This window comes from Artibeus jamaicensis, unplaced genomic scaffold (assembly GCF_021234435.1).
Source record: "Artibeus jamaicensis isolate MK-2021 breed Jamaican fruit bat unplaced genomic scaffold, CSHL_Jam_final contig_64, whole genome shotgun sequence".
Lineage (NCBI taxonomy): Eukaryota > Metazoa > Chordata > Mammalia > Chiroptera > Phyllostomidae > Artibeus > Artibeus jamaicensis.
In genome coordinates this window covers 794879-822857 of record NW_026521911.1, presented here as the reverse complement: position 1 = coordinate 822857, position 27979 = coordinate 794879, and the positions used below count along the sequence as shown (strand labels likewise).

General features: G+C 38.9%; 1 protein-coding gene across 5 annotated transcripts in view; it reads right to left on the bottom strand.

Moving 5' to 3' along the window:
- Window position 1: 1 nt before the first annotated feature.
- Window positions 2-27979, bottom strand: part of NUP98 (nucleoporin 98 and 96 precursor) — a 110179-nt gene continuing 82201 nt past the window's right edge. For all 5 annotated transcript variants that reach the window (XM_037135757.2, XM_037135761.2, XM_037135762.2 and 2 more), the window contains 13 exons: window positions 23482-23664; window positions 22622-22778; window positions 20765-21194; window positions 18462-18691; window positions 17325-17591; window positions 13101-13258; window positions 12184-12327; window positions 11289-11431; window positions 6780-7001; window positions 4356-4597; window positions 3713-3867; window positions 1494-1605; window positions 2-1329 (listed from right to left, as the gene is read on the bottom strand). In XM_037135757.2, coding sequence (XP_036991652.2) covers window positions 1100-1329; window positions 1494-1605; window positions 3713-3867; window positions 4356-4597; window positions 6780-7001; window positions 11289-11431; window positions 12184-12327; window positions 13101-13258; window positions 17325-17591; window positions 18462-18691; window positions 20765-21194; window positions 22622-22778; window positions 23482-23664 — 2673 coding nt within the window. In that variant the 3' untranslated portion in view covers window positions 2-1099. The remainder of the gene's footprint in view (window positions 1330-1493; window positions 1606-3712; window positions 3868-4355; window positions 4598-6779; window positions 7002-11288; window positions 11432-12183; window positions 12328-13100; window positions 13259-17324; window positions 17592-18461; window positions 18692-20764; window positions 21195-22621; window positions 22779-23481; window positions 23665-27979) is intronic.

Sequence of the window (27979 nt, the reverse complement as noted above, 5' to 3'; positions counted from 1 at the left end):
AAACATTTCATTTTATTTATTTTTTTAAGAAAGTAGCTTCAGAAAAAGAGGAAAATAATCTAGATCATTTATTCATATATATATATTTTAATAAAAACCTTTACATAATCTTCATGCATAAAGCCCCAGGAGTAGCCATGTTGCCTGCCTCAAGCCATTACCTGGGGCTCCCCACAGTTGTCAGCAGTGCTGGGAAGGGCCCCTGCCTGCCCCCGAAGCCTGGCTCAGCGATGGCTTTACCTTCCGGGACTGTAAATGGAGGGTGGAAAATGCTTTGGGCTAAAATTTGTTAGTGTACGGCATTCTCTTTTATCCAAACTCTCAGGCAAATCCAGACAGGGGGCCTACCTAGCAGATGACTGAAAACCAGGGACCAAACTGAGTTCCAGGAGCTTCCCAGAGACATGGATCTGTGACCAAGGGCTCCTGCACATGGTGGTGGGGAGAGTTCTGTGTTCACAGCACGATCAAGGCAGGAACAAACAAGCCTTGAGCACCCACCGCTCTGTGGCAGGCATTCACTCCCCCTAAACAGCCAGAAAGACCCTGCTCTGCTTCCTAACTCAATCCAACCCTCTTCTGACTCTTTAACTCAGGGTTAACTCATCAACCTACTTAAGAGACAGAGTCTCCTTCCTTCTGTAGACAGTTCATTTGTTATGCAAGTACAGCCTTAGATCAATACCTCTGTCCATCATCTGTCTCACTCCTAAAGAGTCCTAGTATCAAAGGGCTGGGGCAGGGTTAGGACAGTAGACTGGTGTGGAGGGTCACAAGATCCAGAATGGCTGAGGGTAGAAAAGGATTCCCTGGTTCAAGGGGATTCTAGCAAAGGCGCTTGGTTGACCATTTTAAAAAAGATCTTGAAGATGGTAAAAAGAGACTTGGCTTCTTTTTGGGGTTCCAAAAGCCCTTATGTGATGTTCCGTATTAAGGAAGCCCTGAATAACTGCAGGACACTCCTTGGGGCGGCAGGATGGGAGGGTGGATTCCACAGTCAACCCAGACAATGGCTAACAGTGCTGATCAACTCAATGCAGGAGACCTCTGTGTGGTGAGTGTGAATGACCATGTGAGTGTGGTGGGAGGAGCCTGGGACTCACTGGCTCCCAACAGTTAGTTCTTGAAGAGTCAGTTCTCGAAGGTAGGACTGTGTGAGGCTGCGCAGTTCCTCCAAGGCATAGTCCTCAGGCATGGGGAGCCGGCCAATGTGGGGAGCCAACAGACGCAAAGGGACTTGCTGAGGATCTGGTGTTGAGTCAGAGGTTGCATCAGGGTGCTGAAGGCTCAGTACCACCCGCAACAGGTTGGCTACACGTTTGGCCATGTCTGCAGAGAAAAAGTGGAATGAACACCAAGGATGGAAGGTGGGGAAGAGCGGGCACCAGGGTATGTGTGTGTGTGTGGGGGTGGGGGGTACAGGGTGTGTGTGTTTAATAATCATAAAGACAAGAAGCAAGCAGGCAGAATGCGGGGAGAGGCTAGAGGCTTACCTGACTGGGCCAGGCGATCCTTGGCATTATAACACTGGATCTGCTCTACCCGGTTGCACAGTGAGGTCACTTTGGTTTGTAACTGTTCCAGCTCATAACCTGAGCACTCCACCTACAAAAAAGCAGCGGAACCAATCAGGCCAAGAGGAGCTCCCTCACCACAGTCTTATCCACAGGCTGACTATGCAGAACTCTGAAACAACAGTGAGATGAGGGAAGGGAAACCCAAGAGGCTGGCTGGCAGTGCCATGTCATCCCCATCCTGCCCACCTGCTGTGAACAGGGCATGGTGTTAGCAGTAATACACAACAGGAAAGTAATATAGTGTACAGAGCCTTGGGTTAGGCAAGTCTTGAGATCACCGTATTACTAGTAAGCTCTAACATAACACCAAAATTCTAGACAGCCCTGACTGGTGTGGCAGAGTAGGTTGGAGCACATACCTAGGTTGTGGGTTCAGTTCTCAGTTGTGGTACATATAAGAGGCAACTGATGGATATTTCTCTCCCCCTCTCTATCCCTCCCTTCCTTTCTCTCTAAAATCAGTAAGCATACCCTTGTGTGAAGATTTTTTAAAAATCTAGATAAATCTGGGTTCAGAGGAATGGTGTGATTTTTTTCAAGAGCACAGTTGTTGGTAAGAAGTAAAGTCCAAACTAACCTTTAATTTAGGTCTCCTCACTCCAAGTTTGCAGCCCTTTTCTCCCTGTCTAGCCTTGTTCTATGTGTTGTGATCCACTCCTATGGCTCCAATCACAATCAATGTGCTGACGATTCCTCAGTCTTTATCTCTAGCCTAACACTCCACTCTTCCATTCCCTTTGCCAGGGCCACCGCCCCAGCTCAGGTTACCGGTGTTTCTCACTCGAAATATCTTAAGAGCTTGATCCCAATCCTCAGTGTCATACCCTCTGTATCCCTTTTCCTGTCTTACTGTAGCCCAAACAGTCTAGAAAATGTGTATTTTCATTCATTATTTTACACTCTGAATATTTCCCAGCAGCATCTTATCCTTACTTGTTCCATAAATATGACTTTTGGTTGGCCCCCTGCTCTCCAACTCTGACATTAAACCATCTACCTACTACGTCTCCCATCTCTTCCTCCTCCTCCAAATGACTAACTTAACCCTTCCAAGAAGAATCTCTCATTGAACCCACTTTTGGGGGGCTTTGCAGAATCTACCATTTAATGTCTATACATGTACTTTCCTTTTCATCCACTGGAATCCAATCTTTAACTCGACTTTCAAAAATGGTAAACAAGACAAGACAAGGTCTTTGCTCTCATAAAACTTGAAAATAAAGAAGTAATATCAGGCAGTGATAACCCTTGAAGAAACAAGCCACACAAATATTCATACAGGCTGATGTGACAGGCAGAAGCTGGGTGACCGCTGGGGGTCAGGAAGGCTTCCTTGAGGGAGGTTGTATCTAAGTGGAGACCTGAACCACAAGAGGAAGGTCAAGCTTGCTAGGCAAAAAGTATAGCTAAACCCCTCCTCCCAAGGTAGGAATATGAAGGAAGTTTATAGGGTGAAATTCAAGGTAAAGAGGGGAGCAGAAGATAAAACTGGAGAGGTTTTATATAGCAGAGGTCCTTAGAATTCAAAGGGTCTGTGGTCATAAAGGGTAAGTGTTAGTGTGGAGTTGAAGGGTGGAATAAAATAAGGTGTGGTGGGAACACAAGTAGTTCAGTGTGAGTGGGCCAGGCTGGTAAGGCTGGAATGTGGGAAGAGTGGCAGGAGTTAAGGTAGGAGTGAAAAAAAAGGTGTAAGTCTTTACAGGGGCTGGAACACCTTTATGGGTTTGGTTTTTGTGCTGTAAACAATGGGGATCTACCCCCAAGACATTTTAATGAAGACTAAAAATGCAGTAACACTGAAATTTTAAAACACACTAAATGATGTGTGAAATAATTATCCTCACCAAATCTCTGACCTTATTGTGTCTCAATAGTTTCTCACTGAAACTAGGGCTGGACAAGAATAGGAAACTGCCTATGGACAAACTGTGAGAACGTCTTTCGTGAGCATTTTAAAATTTTGACATGGCTGTTAAGTAAAAATGGCCACACTGAAATGTCCCTCCTGCACTGACAGTGCTGTCTCCGCATCTCTAGTGCCAATGAGTTTTCCAAGTTGTTGCTCAGGCCTTTTGAGGTCTCTGTAAGGGGCAGGGAAAAGGAAAACCAGCCAGTGATTTAAGGAACTCAAATACCTGTTGTATATGGTGGATCATTTCAAGAACCTGAATGTAGTCCAGGTAAACAAGGCCAGATGTTTCCCAGTCCTGAATTAGGCTGCTGCGCTCTGGAGGTGCCAGGTCTTCCAAGAACCCCTTCAGGTAGTCATAGTTCTCATTAATGATGGCATCTGAAGAACAAAATATTGAGCACTATGCTTGCACAAGTATATGGTTCCCAGAAGAGGAAGGATGTGGCAGAAATCCAAGACATGACAGAAGGGGAAATAATTCAGGGTCAGACTTGAAAATTTCAAGTAGATATTTTAAAATTCACTAAAAATAATATGAAGAATAGCTGGCTTTAGTTCTCCAAATACATATTTTTGATGTTGCTGAATAAAATTCCCTAAGTAAACAAAGCTTAACATAATTAGCACACATCAGGAATATTCCTGGCAAATGATAACCTAACAATCTTGCCGTCTACTCCTGCCTCTCTAGCCCCTCATTCTGGCCAAGCCTCACCTGCACAGAGAGCTTTCACAAAGTGTGATCTGATTCCTATCTGCCACGTCCCATACTGAGCATCACCTCTGGCCTGACTTGTCATGGATTTCCGAGGTTGGAAGAATCTGGGTGATTCCAGGACACACAGAGCTTAGAAAGAAGCACTCACCAGACGCTAAGTGCCGGATGACGAGTTTGTGGCAGTGGTTCCAGTGACCAGCTTTAAATAAATAGAGGGCCTCCAAGTGCCTGTTGGATTCCATGTGTGCTCGCACTGCTTTGGCTTCATGAATCCACTCGGCAGGCACACAAAGCTTCTGGGTCAAGAAAGTCTCCTTAGCCCAAGATTCAGGGGTCTCCAATAGTTGGCAATGCCGGGTAAGCAGCTCTCGAACAGCCTTCTCACGCATGCTATATATAGGAAGAAATAGGTCTGAGAACTAATGCTCTAGGGAAGGTTGCTACAGCCCAGAAAAGGCTTTCCCTAGCTAAGCTCTCTCCTTTATTTCCTTTCTAGGAATAGGAGATCCAGGACTGGGATAGGGAATTCTACACTCAAAGCAGTCAGTCCCCTGCAGTTCATTTCTAACCTTCTCCCTTCTCTGTCTCCCACATGGTCCCAGTACAAGTGAGCAAAGTAGCTACAGATCTCTTCCAGGTCCTTATTTTTTCCTTCAAAGCCATCAGCCTTCCTAATTCATTTTTTCCTCCAACTTCTAGATTTAGGCTAAATTCACTCTTTTCTCCTCTTAAGGTCCCTTAAGGGAAGTCCTTTTCTGCTTGGGCAAAAAACTAGCCATTTAAATTTCAGCCCTAAATTATTCTCTTCTTAGATTCTTTTATGAACTCCTAGGCTTTTCGAGAGCTCCCAATTTCACAACTGCCCCCCCGTCCAGCCACCCCTGGGAAACAAGCTCTGTTTCCCCACAGCCCACTCTGAATCATTAGTCACTTAATCAACAACCTGCCTTTTACAATGTGAAATTCCCTATATGTTTAAATTAACTCATAGGGAAAGTCTGGGGTCACTTTGCTTCTGGTAAAAGAAAAGCAAAGTTCCTCAAAGGGAAGGCTGCACTAGATGCACTATACTTCTGCTTCTGTAATTTCCTTGGTCACCCTCAATAGGGATTAATACTATGATTTTACAGATTACAAAACCGAGGCTTGGAGAGTATCTTTTCCCGAAGTCAAATGTACACTTTACCCCAGGTCAATGTGAGTACATGCTGGATCCAGAATTTAGGTAAGTCTGACAACAAAACAAACTTCTTTCCATGCCATACAACATTACAGATAACAGCACAGTGATTAAGAGCATAGACTCTGGGTGTTTTGAGTTGGAAGCCTCCCTCTGCCATTTACTGGATATGTGACTTTGCGCAAAAAGTTCTTTAGTCTCACTGCGTCTTGGGTTACTCATCAGAAAATTAAGTGTCTATCTCCCAGGTTCATTATGAGCACTAAAGGAGTTAGGAGCCAGCCCTCCCTTCTGTCAGCCCATTGCATCACCTCATGGACACACTGAGGCATCTCAGGTAACACTATTTCTGCATACAGTAGTCCCCCCTTATCTGAGGGGCGTGTGTTCCAAGGCCCCCAGTGGATGGCAGCAATGGTGTATAGTGCTGAACCCTATATATTACAGTTTTTTTCCTGTACATACATACCTACGGTAAAGTTTAATTTATAAATTAAGCACAGTATAAGATTAACATAAATAACTAATTACAAAAGTGAAGAATTATAACAATATACTATATTAAATTATGTGATGTGGTCTCACCCTTTCTCAAAATATCTTACTGTACTGTTCTCACCTTTTCACTTGAACGAAGCACTTTATGGCTTCTCTTTGGCATATCAACTGACACTCATCACCACTCTCGTGCTTCGGGACCATTATTAAATATGATAAAGGTTACTGGAACATGAGCACCGTGATGCTGCGGACAGTCGGTCCGATAACTGAGACAGCTACTAAGTGACTAACAGGTGGTGGGCAGCATACACAGCCAGCCAGTGCAAGTCTTCATCACGCCAATCAGAATGACGCACAATTTCAAACTTATGAATTATTTCTGGAATTTTCCATTTAACATTTTTGTATTGTGGCTGACTGCAAGTTAACTGAAACCATGGAAAGTAAAATTGGAGATAAAGAGGGTACTGCTGTAATTCTAAACATGCCACTCAAGTGAATCTGTGCCCAAGTTAATGGGGTTTCCCCATCTGGGCATATCCTTTTCTTTCCACTTAATCATTTCATATTCCAATTTCTACAGGTTTTCTGAATCTTTCTAGAGATTCTCTGCAGTTCCCAGAGATCTCTTCATTCTTCTCAGACTACCAAGAGGTCTTATGATAAACAGTAAAATCTGTACTCAATTAAAGGCAGTTTCATTTTTAGCTTGTTGACATGAATACAGACACTCTGGGCTGTGGGTTGAACTGTCTTAAGGTCTATCACAAGGTTGGACCCCAAATATGTACATTCTAAACACTTGCTGAATTTAACCCTAACAGACTGATTCCTTTGGTTCTACCTTGCAGTATAAAATAAATCCAGTAGGTTTGATGGCTTCTCACTCACCTTGAGTTTTCTATGTGCAGGAGGACAAAGATGGCCCACTCCCAGAGCCCCTCACTTTCCAGTTGGCCAGCGTAACTGGCCTGCAGCACACCCTCACACTGCTCTGAGAGATGAGTGTAGTTAAGAGCTCTCAGCATCTCCCACAGGTGCCAGCTTAGACGGTAGTCCAAAGGATCTGCTGTTATGCTTCGAGGCTCCAGCAGCTGGTTAAGATCATAATGTCTGAAAAGGAGAATGGCTGAGAGTTACCATATCCAGCCAGCAGACCACCTGCACTGAACGCCAGTTAGCTTTGACTAAAAGACAGTAAAGGTAGCCACCTGCGAGCAGAGGCATTTATGCCTCAAAGTCTTCCTCTGAGACTGTTGTTATCGATCTACTTCTAGGTTCAGCCAGATGACAGATCGTACGAAAAAAACAAGAAACCTTCTCTTCTGTGGCTGTGATCTAACATGTCTGCTGGTATTTGTTTGGTCTGTATATTTTACCATCTTCACCCAGGGAGTCTCCATAGCTTTCACTCTTCCATTCCTTCATTACAGAGTTGACTATTTTTCTTAACCATTTAAAAAAAATACATACCCGTACCTTAGTATTTTTCAGATTGTTCTATATGAAGCTTAGAGTGCTAATTCTGTCTGAACAGCTAACTAGTCTTCATGACTAGTAAGCTATAGTCTATAGTTTGTAAATTTTTATTTATTTTTTTAAAAGATTTTTATTTATTTATCTTTAGAGGGGAAGGGAAGGAGAGAGGGAGAGAAATATCAATGTATGGTTGTTTCTCCTGCTGGGAAACAACCATCTGCTGGAAACTGGCCTGCTGGGAACTGCATCCCCTGCTGGGAACTGGCCTGCAACCCAGGCACGTGCCCTGACTGGGAATCGAACCGTGATTGTTTGGTTTGCAGGCCCGCGCTCAATCCACTGAGCTACACCAGCCAGGGCCTATAGTTTGTAATTTTTACCTTTGATTTTTCTCTACAGTGGGTATTATATTTTCCCTCTATTGATTTTAGAGAGAAGTGGGGGGAGGGGTAGAGAGAGAGAGATACATTGATTTGTTGTTCCACTTATTTATGCATTTGCTGACTGCTTCTTGTATGCACCCTACCAAGGATTGAACCTGCAACCTTGGTATATTGGGACGATGCTCTAACCAACTGAGTTACATGTCCAGGGCAACAGTGGGTATAATTGTTTATACAGAAATCTAGGTGCCCTGGGTTTTGAAAGTGTCCCTACACAGAAACTTTCTTTTCTGTTGCTGGAGGACTGGTTCATATGTTGAGTTCCTAGCTTGGAATTTTCAGATCATTGAGAATTGTATAAACTAAGATTCCACACGTTTAAGTTTTAAAGATCTGGAGCTTAGATTACCAACCAGTAATTTGAGGCTTTCATCTAAGATCCCAGACATTTTATAACTTCCTTATACTTCCTTGAATTAGTAGAGTTTTCTTGACCAGTGCTATCAACTGAACTTTGTGCAATGATGGAAATGTTCTATGATAATCAATAGCCACGTGGCTCTTACAGCACACAAACAAGGCTAGTGTGCATAAGTAACTAAATTTTAAATTAAAAAAAATTAAATTGCAATTCTACCTTTCATGAGAATAAGGCTTACTCTCTCCTTTTGGCTTTGGTTATTTTATTTCTGGCACTTTGAGACATCCCTTTTATCTTCTTTTTTTTCGACGTTAAAAAAACGGACATACAATACACTACACATATTTAGAACGATTTCCCTAAGTTTTAACATACCTATGTACCTGTGAACTACTGCCAAGGTCAAGACAACACACACACACACATCACCTCCATAACTTTTCTTTTGCCCCTCTGTAACCCCTCTCTTCTGCACCTCCCTGTAACGACTCTTCTGAGGCAGCCACTGATCTCCTTTCTGTCATTATTGATTAGTTTACAATTTCTAGAATTTTATGGAAACTGGAATCAACAGCAGGTATCTTTTTTTTTTTTTTTACATATTCTTTTTTGGGTCTCTCCTCTTTTAAAACTAAATATAATTATTTTGTGATTAACTATGCTGTTGTATGATCAACAGTTCACCCCTTTTTATTGCTGAGCAGTATTCCATTGGCTGGATATACCACAATTTGTTTATTCATTCACCTGTGGATGGAAATTTGGGTTGTTTCCAGTTTTGGACCAATACAAATAACGCTGTTACCAACATCTGGCATCTGCTTTCATTCCTCTTGTATAAATACCCAGGAGGTGAATAACTGGACCATATGTATGTAGGTGTATGTTTAACGTTTTAAGCTACCTGCTTCCCAAAGTGCCAGTATTATTTTACATTTTTCACTAACAGTGTGTGAGGATTCCAACTGCTCCATATCCATGATGACAACTGGTACAGAAGGTTTCTTTGATTTTTCCGCCATTGTAAGGTGGATAGTGGTACCCTACGATGGCTTTAATGTGCATGTCCCTGTCCTCTATTGATGCTGAACATCTTTCCATGGCTTGACATCCAGGTCTTTGGTAAAGAATCTGTTTAAATATTCTGCTTATTTTTTTAAAGATGCATTGTTTGCTTTCTTATTACTGAGTTCTGAGAGTGCTTTATTACATTTTGGATACAAGTTCTTTACCAGATATATGACTGCAAATATGTTCTCCCAATCTGTCCTTTCACTCTCTTAAGTTTTCAATGAGCAACAGTTTTTAATTTTGCTGAAGTCCAATTTACCAAATTTTTTTTATGGATGTGCTTGGTGTCTGAGAAATTTTTGCCTAACCAACATTTGCAAAGACTTTCTACTTTGTTTTCTCCCAAAAGGTTATTCTAAGTTTGACATTTAGGTTTATGATCCACTTCAAACTAGATGACTAGCAGAGCTAAACAATGAAACCAAAGCCTATAAATAGACTAATCAAGAGAAAAAGAGAAATACATAAATTACTAATATCAGGAAAGGAAGAAGCAGCTACAGATCCTAAGAATAATAAAGAAATGTTATGAATAATTTTATGCCAATAAATTTGATAACTGGAGAATTAGACAAATTCCTTAGAAGAAACAAATAATCAAAACTGACTCAAGAATAAACAGAGAACCTCAACAGCCCTCTCTCTATATTTTTTAAAAATTGACTTTACAGTTTTAGACCTTTAATAATAAATCAGACTTTATAAAAAATTCTGCTCCTTTTCTTTGTAAAAAATAAAAAAATCGAGCACTTATATTAAAAGAAAATAATCGCAAAAACACATTTATAATGAAGAACCTATATCCAGAATATGTAAAGTACTATTGTAACACAATAAGACAACCATATAATATAAAAAATGGGCAAAGATCTGAACACTGAGTGCTGTAGGCCGGCACTCAATCCACTAAGCTACACCAGCCAGGGCAAAAACCCTATATTTAAAAGAAAGTATTTGAAGAATGGAAATGAGATGTGAACTATTAATTTTGACTGGTGAAAAACCTCTCAGTGTTTCTAATACAGCATAAAATATAAAAAGACAGTTCTGACATAATTTTAATTAATTAGATGTAATAATAGCATGTGTTAAAATATTATTGTATAACAAATAAACCACTCATTTCTTATTAAAACACACACACGAACCACTGTATAGAGATATCACTATATGCCTATTAACATGATAAATTTATAAAAATGACATTACCAAAATCTAAAGGAATATGGAGCAATTAGAGATCTTGGTGGGAATGTAAAATGATATAAAGCACTTTTGGACACAAATGTTTATAGTAACTTCATTTGTAATAGCCCCCCCAAAAAACGCTGCCTATCAACAAATAAACAAATTATGCAATAAAAAACTTTTTATACTTGTATGAACATAAATGAATCTCAAAAACCATTTTGCTGAGTGAAAGTCAGGCACAACAGATAAATACAGATGATCCCAATTATATAAAATTCAAGAACAGCGTAACTAACCTATAGTAATGATAAGTTGGTCAGTAGTTGGGTGGTGACTGATTGCAAAGGGCATGAGGGACCTCTTTAGGGGTAATGTCAATGTTGTTTTGATTGTGATGACAATCATCTTAAAAATCTTCAAACTACATACTTTGGTACATGCACACTGTATTTCATTAAAGTTGATTAAAGTAAATTTTAGATGGCCCTGGCTGGTGTAGCTCAGTGGATTGAGCACAGGCCTGCGAACTAAAAGATCATGGTTCGATTCCCCGTCAGGGCACATGCCTGGGTTGCAGGACAGTTCCCAGCAGGGGCCAGTTCCCATAGGGGATGCACCAGAAGCAACCATACATTGATATTTCTCTCCTTCCCTGACCTTCTAAAGATAAATAAATAAAAAATTTTTTAAAGTTTAGATTTCTAGGTCTAGTTCTAGTGCTCTTTATTCTTAACCACTATCAGTTCTATTTTGGTAATTTACAGACTAGTAGCAATTTAGCCAGGCATGAAAGGGAAAGGACTCCCAAGAGCTCATGGAGCCCTCAAGTGTCTATACTGTACAGCTCTGATTTACCTGTCGCTGTAGAGTTTTAGAAGGTGAAAGCACACGTCTTGAAGCGGTCTCCGTGAGTCTGGTTCCTCCTCGACCACACAGCCAGAGCCCTCCAGGTATGAAGGAAGTGGAGGGCAGGCGTATCGGTCACCCTCAGAGGTACTCTGAAAGTAAGAGTTTGATAAACAATGCAGCTGCTTGTGTGTTCCACAGATGCTATCGTGTCTCCATTACTCAAGACGCGTAATAAGAAGGATGTGACACCTTCTAATAGAATGTGACAGGTTTTAAATTTATTTAGATCAGTGACACATTCCACTTGTCTTGAAGAGACTGGCAAAGACTTTAGGTAACTCTCACTAGTTGTACCACTTTTCTTGCCACAATTCTTATTACACTCAGTTTCTTTAATGTTCTCTCTTTTTACTAACAAATACTATCAAAGATAATAAAAATGGAGAGTAAGAACAGAAGAAATGATGGTATTAAAAGCAGCAGTAACATTTAACCTCAACACTAACAAGGATTATGAAATGTCACACTTAGAAGTAAAGCTGGGACTAACTTGAGACTATAGCACACCTGAGGCCAGGCAGTATCTCAGGGAATTCCCCCCCCAAATAAGACAGCATTGGAAAGAAAACTCTGTTGATTTGGTGGAGAAAAAAAGTTGTGGAAGCACATCATATTAAATAAAACAGAAGCAGATACTTGGAGAAATTTAAGGATAGCCCTGTCCAGAGATAGGAGAAAAGGAAAAAGGTTCCCATTAGATTTCTTGCATTTGTTTCAATTTTATGATACTTTCAAAAAAAGCAGTTGGGAAAAAAGTATTATGAAATGTGACGTGATGGCTTGTTCTCTGTCAGAAACAGAACTACCAGGATGGTTGCCTGGTTCTCCTAGACACACATACCTGAAATGCTTCTTCGTACATGCCGAGTGCCCTGGAAATGGAGGCTGTTGGTGGAAGCAAATACCAAAGGTGGATGGCCAGAGAGCGTTTCCAATCCAACTGGGAACACACATTAACTTGCTTCTGCTCTGAGAGCTGCCACACCTGCAGGAGACAAATCACCATCACAGCTACAAATTATACTTTACCTTGTTTCTTTTCCGGGTCTGCAAGTTATTCACTTATTCAAGTAACACTTTAAATGACCTAGGTATAGCAGTAACCCAGAAGTAACATACACGGTCTCTAGGTGGCAGGTGATGGGGTGGATATAGACAATCACTGCTCTAAGAAGAAATGAGAACCACTGTAAATTGCTAAGGTCTTCACATTGCACACAGCTGCCAACTTATAAAACTTAAAAGACGTGAATAAATTCTGACCAGCCTTTTCATATTTGGAAATTGACTTTAAGATGGCAATCAGACAGGCAGGCAGTAATAGAGAACTGGCTTAAAATAATTAGGGTATATCATCCATAAAATAAAGTAGAAATGGCCATTAAAAAGAATGAGGTTGCCCAACATAAAAAAAATCCATATAAAGTAAAACAAAAGGTGTTGAACTGATACATGTAATTGATTTTATCCGAATATATACACGTGTAAATATGCACACATGTATGTTGCTATAAAGACAAATTCTTTATTGTTTATCACTGATATGATATAGTAAATTTTAACATTTTAATTTCTATATAGTTGGTTTTTTACAGTGTACATGTTGTAACTTTCTAAGTTTCCATTAAATATTTCCAACAAAAATAGCTGCTTAGTTATACATATAAATGTACAATTTACAAAGATAGCTCTTTACCTTAACCTCAAGCAATCTTGAATTTATGAGAAAATTTATGTGAGTTTATAAGAAGAAAATACCGGTTTTCCAGCCAACAGGGCAAAGATGCGCAATCTCTCATCCTGGATGAAGCAGTCGGCCTGGAGCTGATGCCAGTCCACCAGCTGCATGGTAAGCAGCTCCCGGACAGACTGGCTGCCCACCAGCTGGGATAGAAGAAGGGCCAGACGATGATCACCTGTAAGAAAAACAGAAGTTCTCTGGTGATGCTGAGGATTTATAGACTCGGGAAAACAGTTGGGGGCATTATCTTATTTCTTCCAGTCCTCAGGACAGAGAACTTAACACCTTAGACTGCTTTTTTGCAGTAGTGCCACAATATTGATAAAGAACTTACCACTCTCTGCTTGGGCAGCAAAATCTTCAAAATAGTTTAGCCTAAATGATATATGGATTGTATAGCATACAGAGATCAGTGACAATTCTCCTATTCTGTGACCCTAGAAAAGCTACTTCATCTATAAAATGGAGAAAAATATCATCTGATTCAAGGGTTTGTAGTGAAACTGAGATGATAAAATTGAAAATATGCCCAACTAGAATGTACTATATAATGACATTGAGAAATGGCAAACTCACACCTAAAGAAAAAACATGTGTGTAAGTTATAAGGAGAATGGTTAAAGGCCTTGGCTGGTGTAGCTCAGTGGATCGAGCATGGGCTGTGAACCAAAGGGTCGCTGGTTTGATTTCTAGTCAGGGCACATGCCTGGGTTGGGGGCCAGGTCCCCAGCAGGGTGCACATGAGAGGCAACCACACATTGATATTTCTCTCTTTCTCCTTCCCTTCCCTTCTGTCTAAATATAAATAAATAAAATCTTTTAAAAAAGAGAATGATTAAGGCCTTTAATCTTACAGGTCCGATAATACATTTTAATAAAAAAATTTAAGTACAAAAGGCTGGGGCAATAAAAAAGTCTAACTAGAATGTGAGGAGACAGAAATGTTGGCTTATGAAAATTCTCAGTTAAACTGTGAGCTGAGAAAAATTCTCTGTCTCAGTCAGTCCTTAATACAAACCTCCTAAAAGTCAACAGTCCTTTTCCTTTTGTTTTTGTACATGGGTCAGTACTCATACAACTATAAAGTACTGTTCTGACAAAAACTAAGGCTCTCATCTCAAAAAGTTTCCTTCACAAATTAGAGAGGCCCGGAGGAAAGAAATCATGCATCAGGAACGCACCTGGAAAAGTGCTGCTAGGCCAAGGTGCCTCTCTGATGGATGTGGGCAATGAAAGCATGACTGGACTAAGGTTCATGCAGTAAGTGCTGAGCCCAGCTGATCATGAGCTGCTAATATTCTAGATGAACAATAATAAAAGAAAAAAATGGAAAGATTATTTCTGTATCTACAGAACCCCAAAGAGGGGGTTTACTAGCCAACAAACGTAAATATCATGGGACACTAAAGATAGTCAAGTTCAGAGAAGAAAAGTGGAGTATCCTATCTTGATTCAATCATTTATTAAGATCATTTCTCTTTGCTCTGATTATACAACCAATAATCAGCTTCTGCCAATGTTTGACTTTTTCAGATATTACCATTGATGAGAACATATAAACTTGAGCAAATGACAGAATTTTACAGTACGTTAAGTCGATTTTAGTATATGGTATGAAGGGTCTAAATCCATCTTTTACACGTAAATATCCAAGAACCCTAGCATTATTTTTGAAAAGATTATCCTTTAACATTTAAATTGTGTTGGCACCGTTGTCAAAAATTACTGACCACGGGATGGGGTTTACATTTGGATTCTCACTTCTGTTCCCTTCACCTGTACGTCCATACTTATGCCAGTATGTTGTCTTGACTGCTGTAGCTTTACAGAAGTTTTGAAATCACAAAGTACTGAGTTCCTTGATGCCATTCACTTACAATATTATTTAGGTTTTTCACGCTTCCAACAAGGATCAGGGCCTACAAAAATGCCTGCTTGAGATTTAGATAGAGACTGTGTGGAATGGAAAGGGTGGGGCAAAAGTAGGTTTACAGTTGTGAGTACACAAAACAGTTTAAACTCGTATTAATTATTGCATTATTTTTCATATGAACAACTGTAAACCTACCTCTGCCCCTCCCTGTATAGATTAATTTGGGGAGAATAGACATCTCAGCAATTCTGAGGTTTCCAACCCATCGGTTCTCACAACCAGGATGGTTTTGCACCCCCAGAAAATATTTGGCAATGTCTGAGGATATTTTTGGTTGTCACAACTGGAAGGGAGAGGACCTTTAAATAGAGGGGTAGGGATGCTGCTAAATATCCTACAGTGCCAGGGCAGCTTCCATGACGAAGAATTACTCACTAAAAATGCCAACAGTGCTGAAGTTGAAATGTATTCCATGATTATGGACTGGCTCTTCTTTTATTTAGATCTTTTATTTCTCCAGCAATGTCATACGGTTTTCAGTGTACAACTCTTACACTTCTGTTACATTTATTCATTAAGTATTTTAGTCTTTTTGATATTATGGATTTAAAAAAATTCACTTTTGGATTGTTTATTACTAAAACATAGAAATACAACTGAATTTTGTATATTGACCTTGAATACTGAGACCCTGTTGAACCAAGTTCGTAAGTCCCAGGACCTCTTCTGTGGATTCCATAGGACTGTCTGCACACAGAATCATGCTCGCTGTGAATAAAGACAGTTCTACCTCTTCCATCTGTGTAACTTTTGCTTCTTTTTCTTGTCTGAATACACTGGCTACAACATCCATTATAATACTGTACAGAATGCAGTATTATAGGGTACATTCTTAGGGTACAATCATTCAGCCTTTCAAACACTGAGTATGATGGTTAGCTGTAGGTTTTCATAGATTTGCTTTGACATAAGGGTAATAATGTCATCACAGGATGAGTTGGAAAGTGCCCTGTTCTGTATCTTCTAAAAGAGCTGTAAAGACTGTTGTTAATTCATCTGTACAAATATAAGAGAGTCTGCTATGAAGACATCTGGGTATGAGTTTTCCTGAATGAAGATTTTAATTATGAATTCAACTTCTTTGCTTCTTATGTATCTATTTAGATTTTCTATTTTTCTTGAGTCAGTTTTGATTGACTTATATTTTGCTAGGGATTTGTCAATTTTACTTAAGTCCTTGAATTTGCTGACACAGAATTCCTCACAGTAGTCCCTTTTCTATAGGGTTAATATTGATGTTTACTCGTTCACCTTTGTCTTTGGCAATTTGTGTCTTTTCTTTTTTTCATCGTCAGTGTAGTTAAAAATTTAAGTTTCTTGATCTTTTCAAAGAACTTTAGTTTTATTGATTTTTCTACTGCTTTTATTTTTTCATTTTCACTGATATCTGTTCTAATCTTTATTATTTCCTCCTTTCTTTTACCTTTTGGTTTAGTTTGCTCTTTTGCTAGTTTCTTAAGGTAAAAGCTTAGGTTATTGATTTGAGGTGTTTTCTCTTGTTGGGTGTAGTTATCAGGTAACACTGGTTGATAAAGTTCAACTATTCTATACTCTTGATTTTCAGTCTAGTTCTATCAATTATTGAAAGCAGAGGTAGTGAAGCAAAAGTTTTTAGTAAGTTGAAAGGCAGTGCCTTGTCAAAAGCTTAATTTTAGGGTAAGAAAATAAAAAGGGGGAAAAATAGAGTATGTGGATAAATAAATCAATCTAAGGACCTGACTTCTGACACTCAGGATCCTCTTCCACTACACTTATGCATGCTAGTGAGCGTAACTTTATCTCTTTAATGATTCATAATCTTTATAGCTTTATAGAAAGTCTTATCAGCACTTTCTAGTTTTATTACAAGTACATACTTAGCATATAAAATTAAACTAAATTTAAAAAAGATTTTACTTATTTTAGAAAGAGGAAAAAGGAAGGAGAAAGAGAAGGAGAAAAACATCGATGTACGAGAGAAACATCAATCAGCTGCCCCCCGCATGCGCCCCAACTGGGGACCCAAACACAACCCATGCATGTGCCCTGACTTGTAACTGAACCAGCCACTTCTCTGTGGGACAAAGCCCAACAAACTGAGCTACACCAGTAAGAGCCAAATTTAAAATAACTTTAACGAAATAAATGTAATATTTAAGGTTCTAAACAGTAAACTAGAAGACGTAGTCCCTATTCTGGAGGAACCAGAAATCTTCCTGAGAAGTCTACACTTAATGCCCAGGATAGAAGACAAAAGCAAATCCACAATTAAAGGGAGGGACTGTGAGTGGAAGTAGGCAGAGGTGCAGAGAAGGACCATATGCCTTACCTGATTGCTGGGCCAGAGAGCAGGCCTCACTGATTCTCTTGCCCGTGAGGTAGCTGAAAACAGCCTCCACGGGGTTGTCTTTTCGGGTTAAGGAGACTTCCTCTTCAATCTGAGGTGCAGCAGTATGGGACAGCCAGCGAGAGAAAGCTCTCCTTCGCTCCAGAATCTGCACGTATTCACTGGGTTCATCCAGCTGGCTGTCAAGTTCCTTCAGGCAGCCCCACAGAGCTTCACATAATGTCCATGTTAGGCTCCACTGCTTCACAGCTAAGAAAGGGACAGGAAAACAATGCTAAGACAAAGTCTTACGCAACTACAGAGGGGGCATCACTCTAATTGTGGTGTAAAAATACTTAAATTACTAACTACTCCAAACAATTACTCAAGGTGGTTTCCCTGAGTCTGTTTCCATCTTACTCGGCTCCAGAGGTGTGTGGTATACTGCCTGCTCACTCTATGTTCCTGTGGTACTTAGTTAACCAATTAACTCAGTGCTCCTTTAAACAGTTTCCTCTACCTAATTATGGTAGAGGAACATAACCTCAAATGATAAAGTCCTTTGATTTGATCAAATTCTGCTTACAAGATGCTTTAAAAAAATACGATGTCTTATAAAAACTTGTGAAGAATTATTCTGTCCAGCTACAGGGATAGCTTAACATTTAGTGAGTCTAAATGACACTGTTTAAAGCACTTAAGAGTGAGCCAACTCTAATACACAGGTTTACAGTACTGGTTCAGAAAAACATGGTCACAATAGATAAGAGAGACAACTGTGAGAGGGGTCAGAAAGAAAGCTATAAACACAAAAGTTGTTGGGAAGACCAAGCGAGCACTGAGCTGGCCATGGAAGAATGGGTAAAATTTAGAAAAGCAAGAAGGAATGCAATTTAATAAATCTAGGAGATTTGACTGGCTACAGTTCCTTACAATAAGAATTTATATGATAAAGGCCATAAGAGTAATAGTAAACAATGGTATAATTTCTCCTTGCTCGGATTTTGCTCATGCCAACTCAACTATAGACAATGCTCAGGTATTCACACAATTACTACACTGGCATATTAAAATTTATCCTCCTATGAACATCCTACCCCTGTTCCTGGGACATTAAATAGAAGCATAGTCCATACTCACTTTGTGCTTCCAAGAAATCTCCCGATGCTTCCTTAACCCAATCTGCATAGTCATGAATAACAGCAACTCCTGGATTGGGAACAATGAGAGGACAGAGCTCATCCACATGGACAGTGCTATGTTTTAATTTGAGCTCCAGAGGTATCTGGTATAACTGCAGGTCTTCATCCAGCTTCTTTTCTCTCAAACTGAGTTTTTCCAAATGAACTTTGAATGGGGACTCATTTAGGCTACAAGGACAAGCGACAAACGAGACAGAAAATAAAGATAAGAAAAATGCTAGAATTCTCCTAAAACTAGAACTGTTTCTTTTTATGATTACAAATAAAATGCAAAAATAAAAAAATTTTGTTTCCTCATGTCAAACTATAATGAATTTATTTGCTGTATTCTAAATTAACAAATTATTTGACCCATGCATTCAGAATCCAAAGGCTTCTTAGCTGAGATTCCAACAAGTATAGGAATCAGTTAGAGTTGGAACTGACTTCAGCATGCATCTGGATACTATGAAATCCAAGAGTCAAAAATTGTGTGACTAGGTGATACCATTTTTCAAATTATATTTCATAAGGTATCAAAAGCCATTGAAGATCTGCTTCTAAACTAAGATAAGCATATAGTTAACCTGGCTTTGATTCAATTTTTAAGACTGATATTAACAGCCTCCAAAGTATCACGACATTGTGCATAACCAAAATTTAGGATCAACATTCCTAATTGTGAGGTTAAGAGATACTGTTGTTTATTTCTTCAAAGTCAACTCTAAAAACTAAGAACAACAGGTGATCATAACCACTTAATCTGTAGTAAAAATGGAACAATTTGTTATAGTAATTATAAAAAGTAAATAGGAAACTATTATGTATTTTGCACAAAACAACTGTATGCTTATTGCCTAATAAATACCAGAAAGCTATACATATAATCTGTATGGCATATATGTAAAATATATAGAACTATGAGCATGCACATATAAATATTAATGGTGGGGAAATCCCCGTTATCAACTGTCACCTTATTTCCAAATATTTATGCATGAATTATTCACAGTTCATACATTCATTTAATCAGGTCTAAGCTACAGAAAACGTGTTTAGTTGAGCATACAAGGTCTGTCTGGAAAAAGCCAGGCCACTGTTGATATAACGGTAACGGCTTGTGCGGCATCAATGTAACCTGACAGCTATGGGCAGTGGACTGGAATGTGCATGTGTAAACAATGACTTCACTGTATTAATCAGTGGGGGCTGTAGATGCCATTGAGTGAGCATGCGTACTGTGTGGCCATTGCATTCAACATGACTGAGTGAGCAATGAATCTGCACCAAATTTTGCATTAAGCTTGAACATTCCTCCACAGAAACCATTTTGATGATTCAGACCACAGCTATGAGCAACTGGTGATTGGCAGCTTCATCACAACAATGAGCCTGCTCACACATCACATCTTGTGCAGAGATTTTTGGTGAAATATCCCATCACCTAGGTGACTCAGCTCCCCAATAGCCCCCATATTTGGCACCCTGGGACTTCTGGTTTTTCCTAAAACTAAAATCATCTTTGAAAGGGGAGAGATTTCTGACCGTCATCAAGATTCAGGAAAATATAATGGGGCAACTGATGCCAATTGGAAGAACTGTGTGAGGTCCCAAGGTGCCTACTTTGAAGGGGACTGAGGTGTCATTGTCCTGTGCACAATGTTTCATGCATCTTGTATCTTCTTCAATAAATGTCTCTGTTTTTCACATTATATGGCTGGATACCTTCTGGACAGATCTCATATAACTTACATGTGAAGAAATCGCAAATAAGTGAGAAAATACTAAAAAATGACTGATATAACGAAAAGAATGAAAGCCCAAGGAATGCTGCAGCATTATCTCTGGGTCTGTTACTTTTCCAACTGAAGTTTAACCACTACCTTGATGGTTTTTAATTATATAGATATCTTCTGCTATCTAAAACTGGGCTAAGAATATACCAGGAAAGATGTCCTGAAGATAAAAATAAATTTTCTCACCTACCATGTTGCCCTTCTCAAAAAGCATTAGAGAGCCCTGACTGGTGTGGCTCAATGGGTTGGGTGTCATCCCGAAAACTGAAAGGTTGTTGGTTTGATTCCGGGCAGAGCACATGGCCTGGGGTGCAGGCCAGGTCCCCAGCTGAGGGCATGCGAGAGGCAACGGATCAATGTTTCTCTTGCACATCAATGTTTCTCTCCTTCTCTTCCTCCCTCCCTTTCCCTCCCTCTAAAAATAAATAAAACCTTCTTAAAAAAAGTGTAAGAAAATATGACTCACGATTTAACAGCTACTGGATTAGGCAGGAATCCATAGTCCACAGAATCAGCAATCTGATGATTTTCCAGGTCCTGAGAGCCACTTAGCTGTTCTCCACTATTAGCAAGAGTCCAGTTGGGGCCCCAACCAACCCGAAATGAGCGTCCCATAAATAGGGCCATGTCCATTAAGAGTTTCCCCCTGCCATAGGTAACAGACTTTTCAAGAGGGACTAGGCCCGGTTGTCTGCGAGTACCCACTGTTTTCAACTGAACCTCAGGGACGGGGCTGGGCACTGTAAACACAGAGGTCAAGGGTGGAGGGACAGACCAAGTAGATGTGGATGGGATATTCATCAAAGATGATGTTCTGGGAGTGCGACATTCTTGCACAGAGGCACTTGGTGAAAAAAAAACTCCACTTGTAAATTTTGATTGCAGTAACCCACCAACTAAAATAAGGGAGGGGGAGAAAGCTATTAGAGAATATATACTATTGCTTCTTGAACAATAATCAGTGAGGTTGAATTACAGCTTTACCAAACTAATTAAATCAGATATAGAAGACCAGAAACAGATTTAAATCAGATACTGCAGAAATTACTCTTTCAACCAGAAAAATCAAGGCAGAAATTCTCATGATGATGACATCAACAACATTAATAATAAGCATTACTACTACTATTTAAAAAAATTATTTAGCATTTATCTGCAGCAGACTCTGCGTAAGCAATTTCTATAAATTGTTTCATTTCATTCTTTAATAACTTCATTAAATGAAGAACATTATTATCTTCATTTTGTAAGCAAGAACACTGGGCTCAAATCCAAATCCATGAAGCTACCAGAGCCGTAGGACTGACAGATGATACCAAGGCTCATGTCCCTGTCAGACTGCCAAATGTAACCATTTCTTAGTCAGATTCAAAAGCTAAAAAAGAGCAGAACTCAAATTCCTACCACTGTTAACACTCAGTGCTAGACTTAAAGAAACACAGACCCAATAAGGCATCCTGTGATGAAACACGTGCCTTTCAGAAAGACAGTTCTCCTTACTATTGCCTATTTTCTGATTTCATATGGTTCCTGTCCAAAGCAATGAGCTGTTGTTGAAGTATGAGATTTTTGTGTAGTGCCCATTATAGAAAAGGTTTATGAAAGTTTAACTGATACTTTACTAATTAAAGTATTAAAGACGGAAAGTTAATATACTAGGGCACTCAGAAAAATTGAAAAATTAACATTTAGTTTTTAAGACAACATAAAGAAATCACTTCCTGGTAGTTCCTCTCTCTGGTTTCCAAGATATTTTGACATTACATCTGCTTATGTCCATTGCCGACACCACCACTTCCAACCCACACACACAGATACAAGCTCACCAGGAAAGGGAAACCTTTAAAATCAAACACATAATCACTTCCTTGGGAATCTGAGAAGGTTTACAGAAAAGGAAAAATCTGACAAGTTTTGTGCATTATGAGAAGCAACATTTGCCCCTAAAAGGCAATGAGGATAGTGTCAGGACTGTAAAATAAGAGTATAATGCGGGACAACTTGCTATTTCCTCTATGGTCTGACAAAAATCAGGAAATGTGAGACTGTCAAATCCACATTCATAAGCAAATGCAAACGTAACCCTAAAGAAAACACTAATGCTTTTTTTCTCCATATAACTTCTTCAGCAGCACCAATAAAGCAAATCATGATTTTTAAAAACTGGTCCCACATAACAGAGATATATAAAATAGTACATTTTCTCTTGTCATCCTTGTCAAAGTCTTTAGGGGTGTATTTGCTAGAGAAGTTGACTCAATTTAGAAAATACGTGAATGTAGGACTTTATAGCTTTCTTATAAAACAGCATCTTTTACAGTACCTAATGAACGGGATTTTGATGAGTGGGATGCTGAAATGGGGAGTCTGGGAGAACAGATTTCTTGAGAAGTATCTGCTTTAGAAGGAAGGCGGCTGAAGCGTTGATCCAGGACCATATCTGCATCTTCCTCATCAGCAAGCAATGATGCCTTCATGATCTAAAAAGGCAATATCTATAGAATGAATGTGCTCCCCCAAATCCAAAGGCCACAAAAAATGCAGTTAAAACAACAAATAAATCACTCTGCTTCAAGGTTGTGCCCAGAGCAGGTATAACATCTGTGTAACTTACTCAAAGTACCGGAAGGGCAGAAGTTATATAATACTCCTCCCTCCATTGTATCTAGTCTTAGTAGCAGTTGCTCATATTTGCTAAATGATTTCAAAGTCAAACAACAAGCCAAAGGCTAAACTAATTAACATATCAAAAGGCAAGGACAAGTGGAAGTTGACACAGAGCTTAAAGAAAAAGGAATCTACTAGTTTTTTTTTTTTTAACTTTTGTGGAGCATTTGCAGGAGCCTCAAAACTACCCTATGAAGTAAATAAAGTAGTATTTTACAGAGAAAAATCGGTGCTCATAGATATTAAGAGACTTGCCTAAAGTTACTATGTAATAAAGTATAACTATTACATAGTAATAGTTACAAAACTGGAATTAGAATCCAGGCCTTCTGAATCTCAACATTGCCTTTCCTCCCTGAATGGGAAAGTTAGGCTCAAACATGGGCTGTATTTCTGTTTTTTCTTATTCCGGTTAGCACTCCATGCTCTTAAATGAAGGAAACTATCTGATATGACGCAAGGGAAATAAGTATTAGTTTGGCTTCCTGTTGTAGTAAGGGTGGGTTAGGACTTCACCTGTAAAACATGTGGATTAATTCCCAGTGCAGATGCAATGTGTGTTGAGGCGGACACAGGTTCCTGATCCTCAGGCACGCTCTCTTCTAACATGGAATCCAAAACTGGCTCCTGGGTGATATCTACCATGTCACTGTCCAGTTCCACAACCCTCCCTAACTGCTCCACCTCTGGGCTCTGGCTCTGTAGACAGTAGAAAGATCAGGGAAGCAGCATTAAATTACACCAAATAGACATAGAGCTTCAAGCCATATGTAGTTTATTCAGAATATGATACAGCAATATTAGATTCTTCCCGTTCTATACAATGTGAGGTAGCATATTTGCTAAAAAAAGATTCAACAATTATTTTAAAATTTTCCACGGTAAGTATTTGGGTTCCAAACGACAGTTCATACAATCACCTTTTTGTAATATCATGGTCTGGTCTCTGGACCTAAGGCAACATCCATAATGAACAAATGGTGATCTTCAGATAAAGACTATGCCTTACGTAATTAGCTAGCAATTACCATTTTCCAATTTACACAGGGTCGTACTGCACTTACACTGCCTTGGACCTAGAAGCCACTGGGAGAAGAATAAAAGGTACAAATACCAAAGTTTCTAGTAACTTGCCCTGTTTTAAAGAAATCATTAAAAAATAAATTTCTAATTAACACAATGTGGGGCCTGGAATTTACCTTCTGGGTGACTGAGTCCTAAGGTCTCTTGTGTAGTACCACATAAGATACAAAGACTGTCTAATTTCCCCAAAAGAAAACAAAATAATATTATCAGGAACAATTTTAACATGGGAAATAATTCCTTTATGCTTAAAAGTGTTAAGAGTTACCAAAAGAATGACTGCTCCCATTTATAACTAGAAAAATCAAGGTGTTAGATACATGGTGAACTGCTGTTTAAGATGAGACCAATCACCAAAGCCTGCTTCAAGAAACTGGAAGCTAGTTAACAGTCAAAAGGCAAAAATGATTCTATTTTTTACCTACTGGGGAAGCGACAGGCAGGTCTGATTACTTTTATGCTTTAAAATTCTGGGAAAAATGCAGCCCTGCTGATGATGTACCCATTATAACTACAAGGATTATGGAAACGCTCACTCCAATAGCTCCCTAATGTTATTTTTAACCAATGCACTTTTATGACAAGTTCCCACCCTGTCAACCACACAGTACTCTCCTCTGTTGAGCTCCCATAACACCCTCTCTATACCTATTTTATACAATATATTACAATGTAGTATAATTTGGGGGGATACCTATACCACCAGATTGTTGAGACTTGAAAACAGACATGGCCTGCTGTTTGCTGTAACACCAAACACATTGGTAAATTTAACATTCACTGAACCCTTTCTTTGTTATTTATATTGCCTTATGCAGTGTTTAGTACACAGTAGAGAAGGCAACTGATTCTGACAGGACAAGAAGGAATAAGGATGGGTGAGAGGAAAAGAAAAAAGGGGAAGATGGTTCCAACTTATTACTCAACAAAGGAAAAATGCTAACATTAAGAGATGTTCATCTAGAACACTTTTAGGCAAATGGGAATGATCTCATCAAATAATTAGGTTAGAGACCTAAGGGACCAGCATATCTCTTAAAAGAATGCTAAGAATCAAGGTTTATTTGCTCCATCCTCAAGCACAGTTCAAAGCTATGAGATATCATCCAATAAGTGGGCATGGGGAAAGTGAAGTACTATGAAACCATGAGGACCGATAAGCTCCTGGAACCCTAAATTTTGTTAAAATATATCTATGTAATTGCAATAAACTCCCACAAAATACATTTGTTTATTTTCAATGAAATCTTGGGAGATCAGATACTTCTTCAGAGCCAGTCCTGGAAAGAAAAATATAATAATAATAATAACAACAACAATACAAAGGCTCAGAAGGAATTGAGGAGAAAATAAAAAAGGAATCTCCTGGGAGGTCTGTGGAAAAGAAAAGCATGTACTGGGAGAAGCAGCCAGAGTATCATTTTAACTCTCCCTTTCCCACACTGTAGTCTCTTTAAAGTGGGTTATCTTATTCACGTCTAAACACCAGCACAGTACATTACAAATGGTAAGTACATAGCTGAAATGACTGCCTATTTTGGTAGATGGGATGGTGAGGTTTCATGATTAAAACTTTTGATGATTTTGAGAAACCTCCACTCTCTAACTCAAAATAATTTTCCTCAGAAAAACAAGGCTGCCAATACTCTAAAGATAAAGCATCTCTTAATCCAGTAGGTAGAGTGATAAAAGTAGGCACAGTAAATCAAGACACCCTTTTTCTACAAAGGGTAAATGACCAGTTCACGGTCAAACAGGTATCAAAATAATTCATACTGTCCTCTTACCCAAACGGTTCAATCTAGTATATAACTACTACTGTTGCCTATCTCCAAAATAGCTTTTTTCTTAACTGCAAAGATTGTTTTATATTTATTTTGCTGGGAAATCAGCCCTGTCAACAACATTATGTTCTCAAGAGAAATTTCATGTCAGGGTTTCAAAGGCCCACCAGGTTAAGTGTGTTATTTCTGCACACACACTAAGGGTTATCACTGCAGGAGGTACAGGACTCGATAACAATAATATTTGAAGCAAACAGGCTTGCAGCTGTACAATCATTTTATATGTATATAAATTACATGAAAATATAAAATAGATATATTAAAATATATATTGACCTAGATAAATTACCTATATTGATCTAGATAAATTTAGATAGCTGCCATTTTACTTTTAAAAAATGTATACATAGGTGAAATGGAATTCTCTTCTAAATCCTAACCACCTTTTTCCTTAAAAATATTTTAAACTTATTTGAAGGTATTGATGCAGCCAGCTAAAAACTGGATCTCAGATCATCATTTGGGACATAATGATCTCATTACCAAATAAAACATTTCTGCAACTGCCCTACTTCATCTGTATAAAGGTTTCTCTGCTAAAATGTGCCCTAACTTAAAATGCGTAGAAGAGAAGATTACGTGAAATTTTAGTTACTTTATATTTTGATTGCTTAGATTTACTTCCTTTTTAGGAGCAAAATAACTCTGAAGAACAAACTACAAAGAGGTGACAGAAGACGTTATATAAAAGGCAGTGGAATAAATGTGACCATTAAACACTAATGTAAATCCTCCTAAAACCTGAGATTGTGTACAGGGGGAAAAAGCTACAGCAGACTGGAAGAACACTGTATCATGGAAATCAACCTCTCTAAGGGGGCCAGGTGACAGTGTGAGGACAGCCCTCTTGACCTGGGGAAGAAGAAGATTCAGTTGTCTATTCCCAGTTCATTCAGTTGGCTTAAGTATTTTCATGACAAGTAAAAGGTAGGTCTTTGGTACTAAAAACTGTATAGCTACTGGGCAATATGAAGGAAGAGTTCTCTAGAATCCACCTTACTATTTTAACACCTTAGCCTGAATATCTGAACGACCTGAACCATTTCTCTCATTTCTGCTTTCCCTAGTCAAAAGGTCAAAGGCTACCTACCTACCCACTTCCTCAAAGAAGATACCTGAAAAAAAGACCCCTATCCATTGTATCCTCTTTGTCCATTTTGATCCTTATCACCTTTTTCCTACAACCTTGTTCTGAATTTTTTTGGTGTTCACTTTGTCAAAGAGCTCTCATTTACGCAAGTGTCAATACAAGAATTTATAATTATCTGTTATTATTTGTATTCTGGAAATTAAAGAGCCTAAAAACCAGTGATAGTCAAATTTCACAAATTTTCATCTGTCCATCAATGAAGCTTTTCCCCCACAGCTGTATTTTAAGGCTCCTCCGTATTAATTTATTGGCAGAAAGTAAGGCTATCTGACTCTTATCCTAAGAAATACATATAATGTTAAGTTCAAAAAACACTTTGGAAAGAAAGGGATTATAAAAATTGTATGACACAGACAAAATAAACTAGAAAACCAAGTCCATTTACAGCGTTTCATTAGTTCAGAAGAGATATCTTAGGGGTATTCTAAATGCTACAAAGATTATAAACATAAAAGTCAATATAGTCCCCATCTCCCACTTTTATCATACCCCCCTTACTCTGTATGTGCAAACATAAACATACAAACATAACAATCTCCAGGAAATGCCTCCCAAGAAATTAATAAACCAAAAAAAATTGCACAGATCAGCAGCTGTAAGAATTGTAGTGTGGAAAATTCCAAAGGTTCTGCTTTAGCAGCTGAGAGGTAGAGATGATTCTTTACAAAGGAATTCTGTACCAAGCTCTCTTATTTGAGGGAGTATGGTAGCAAAGAAAACGTTTTTTTTTGTAACTTGATTGACTATAAACAACATCCAAATGAAAGTAAATCTTTTATGAGTTGGCTATGAAACTACCTGGTATTTAAATTACAAACCTTCCCTTACAAGGACAAAAGGTTTATGCTGGTTAACAATACTGAAAAAGAGTATGATACAAGAAATTGCAATAAACAATGAATCCCCTACCCTCCCCAGTTCAAATAATTCATTTGTG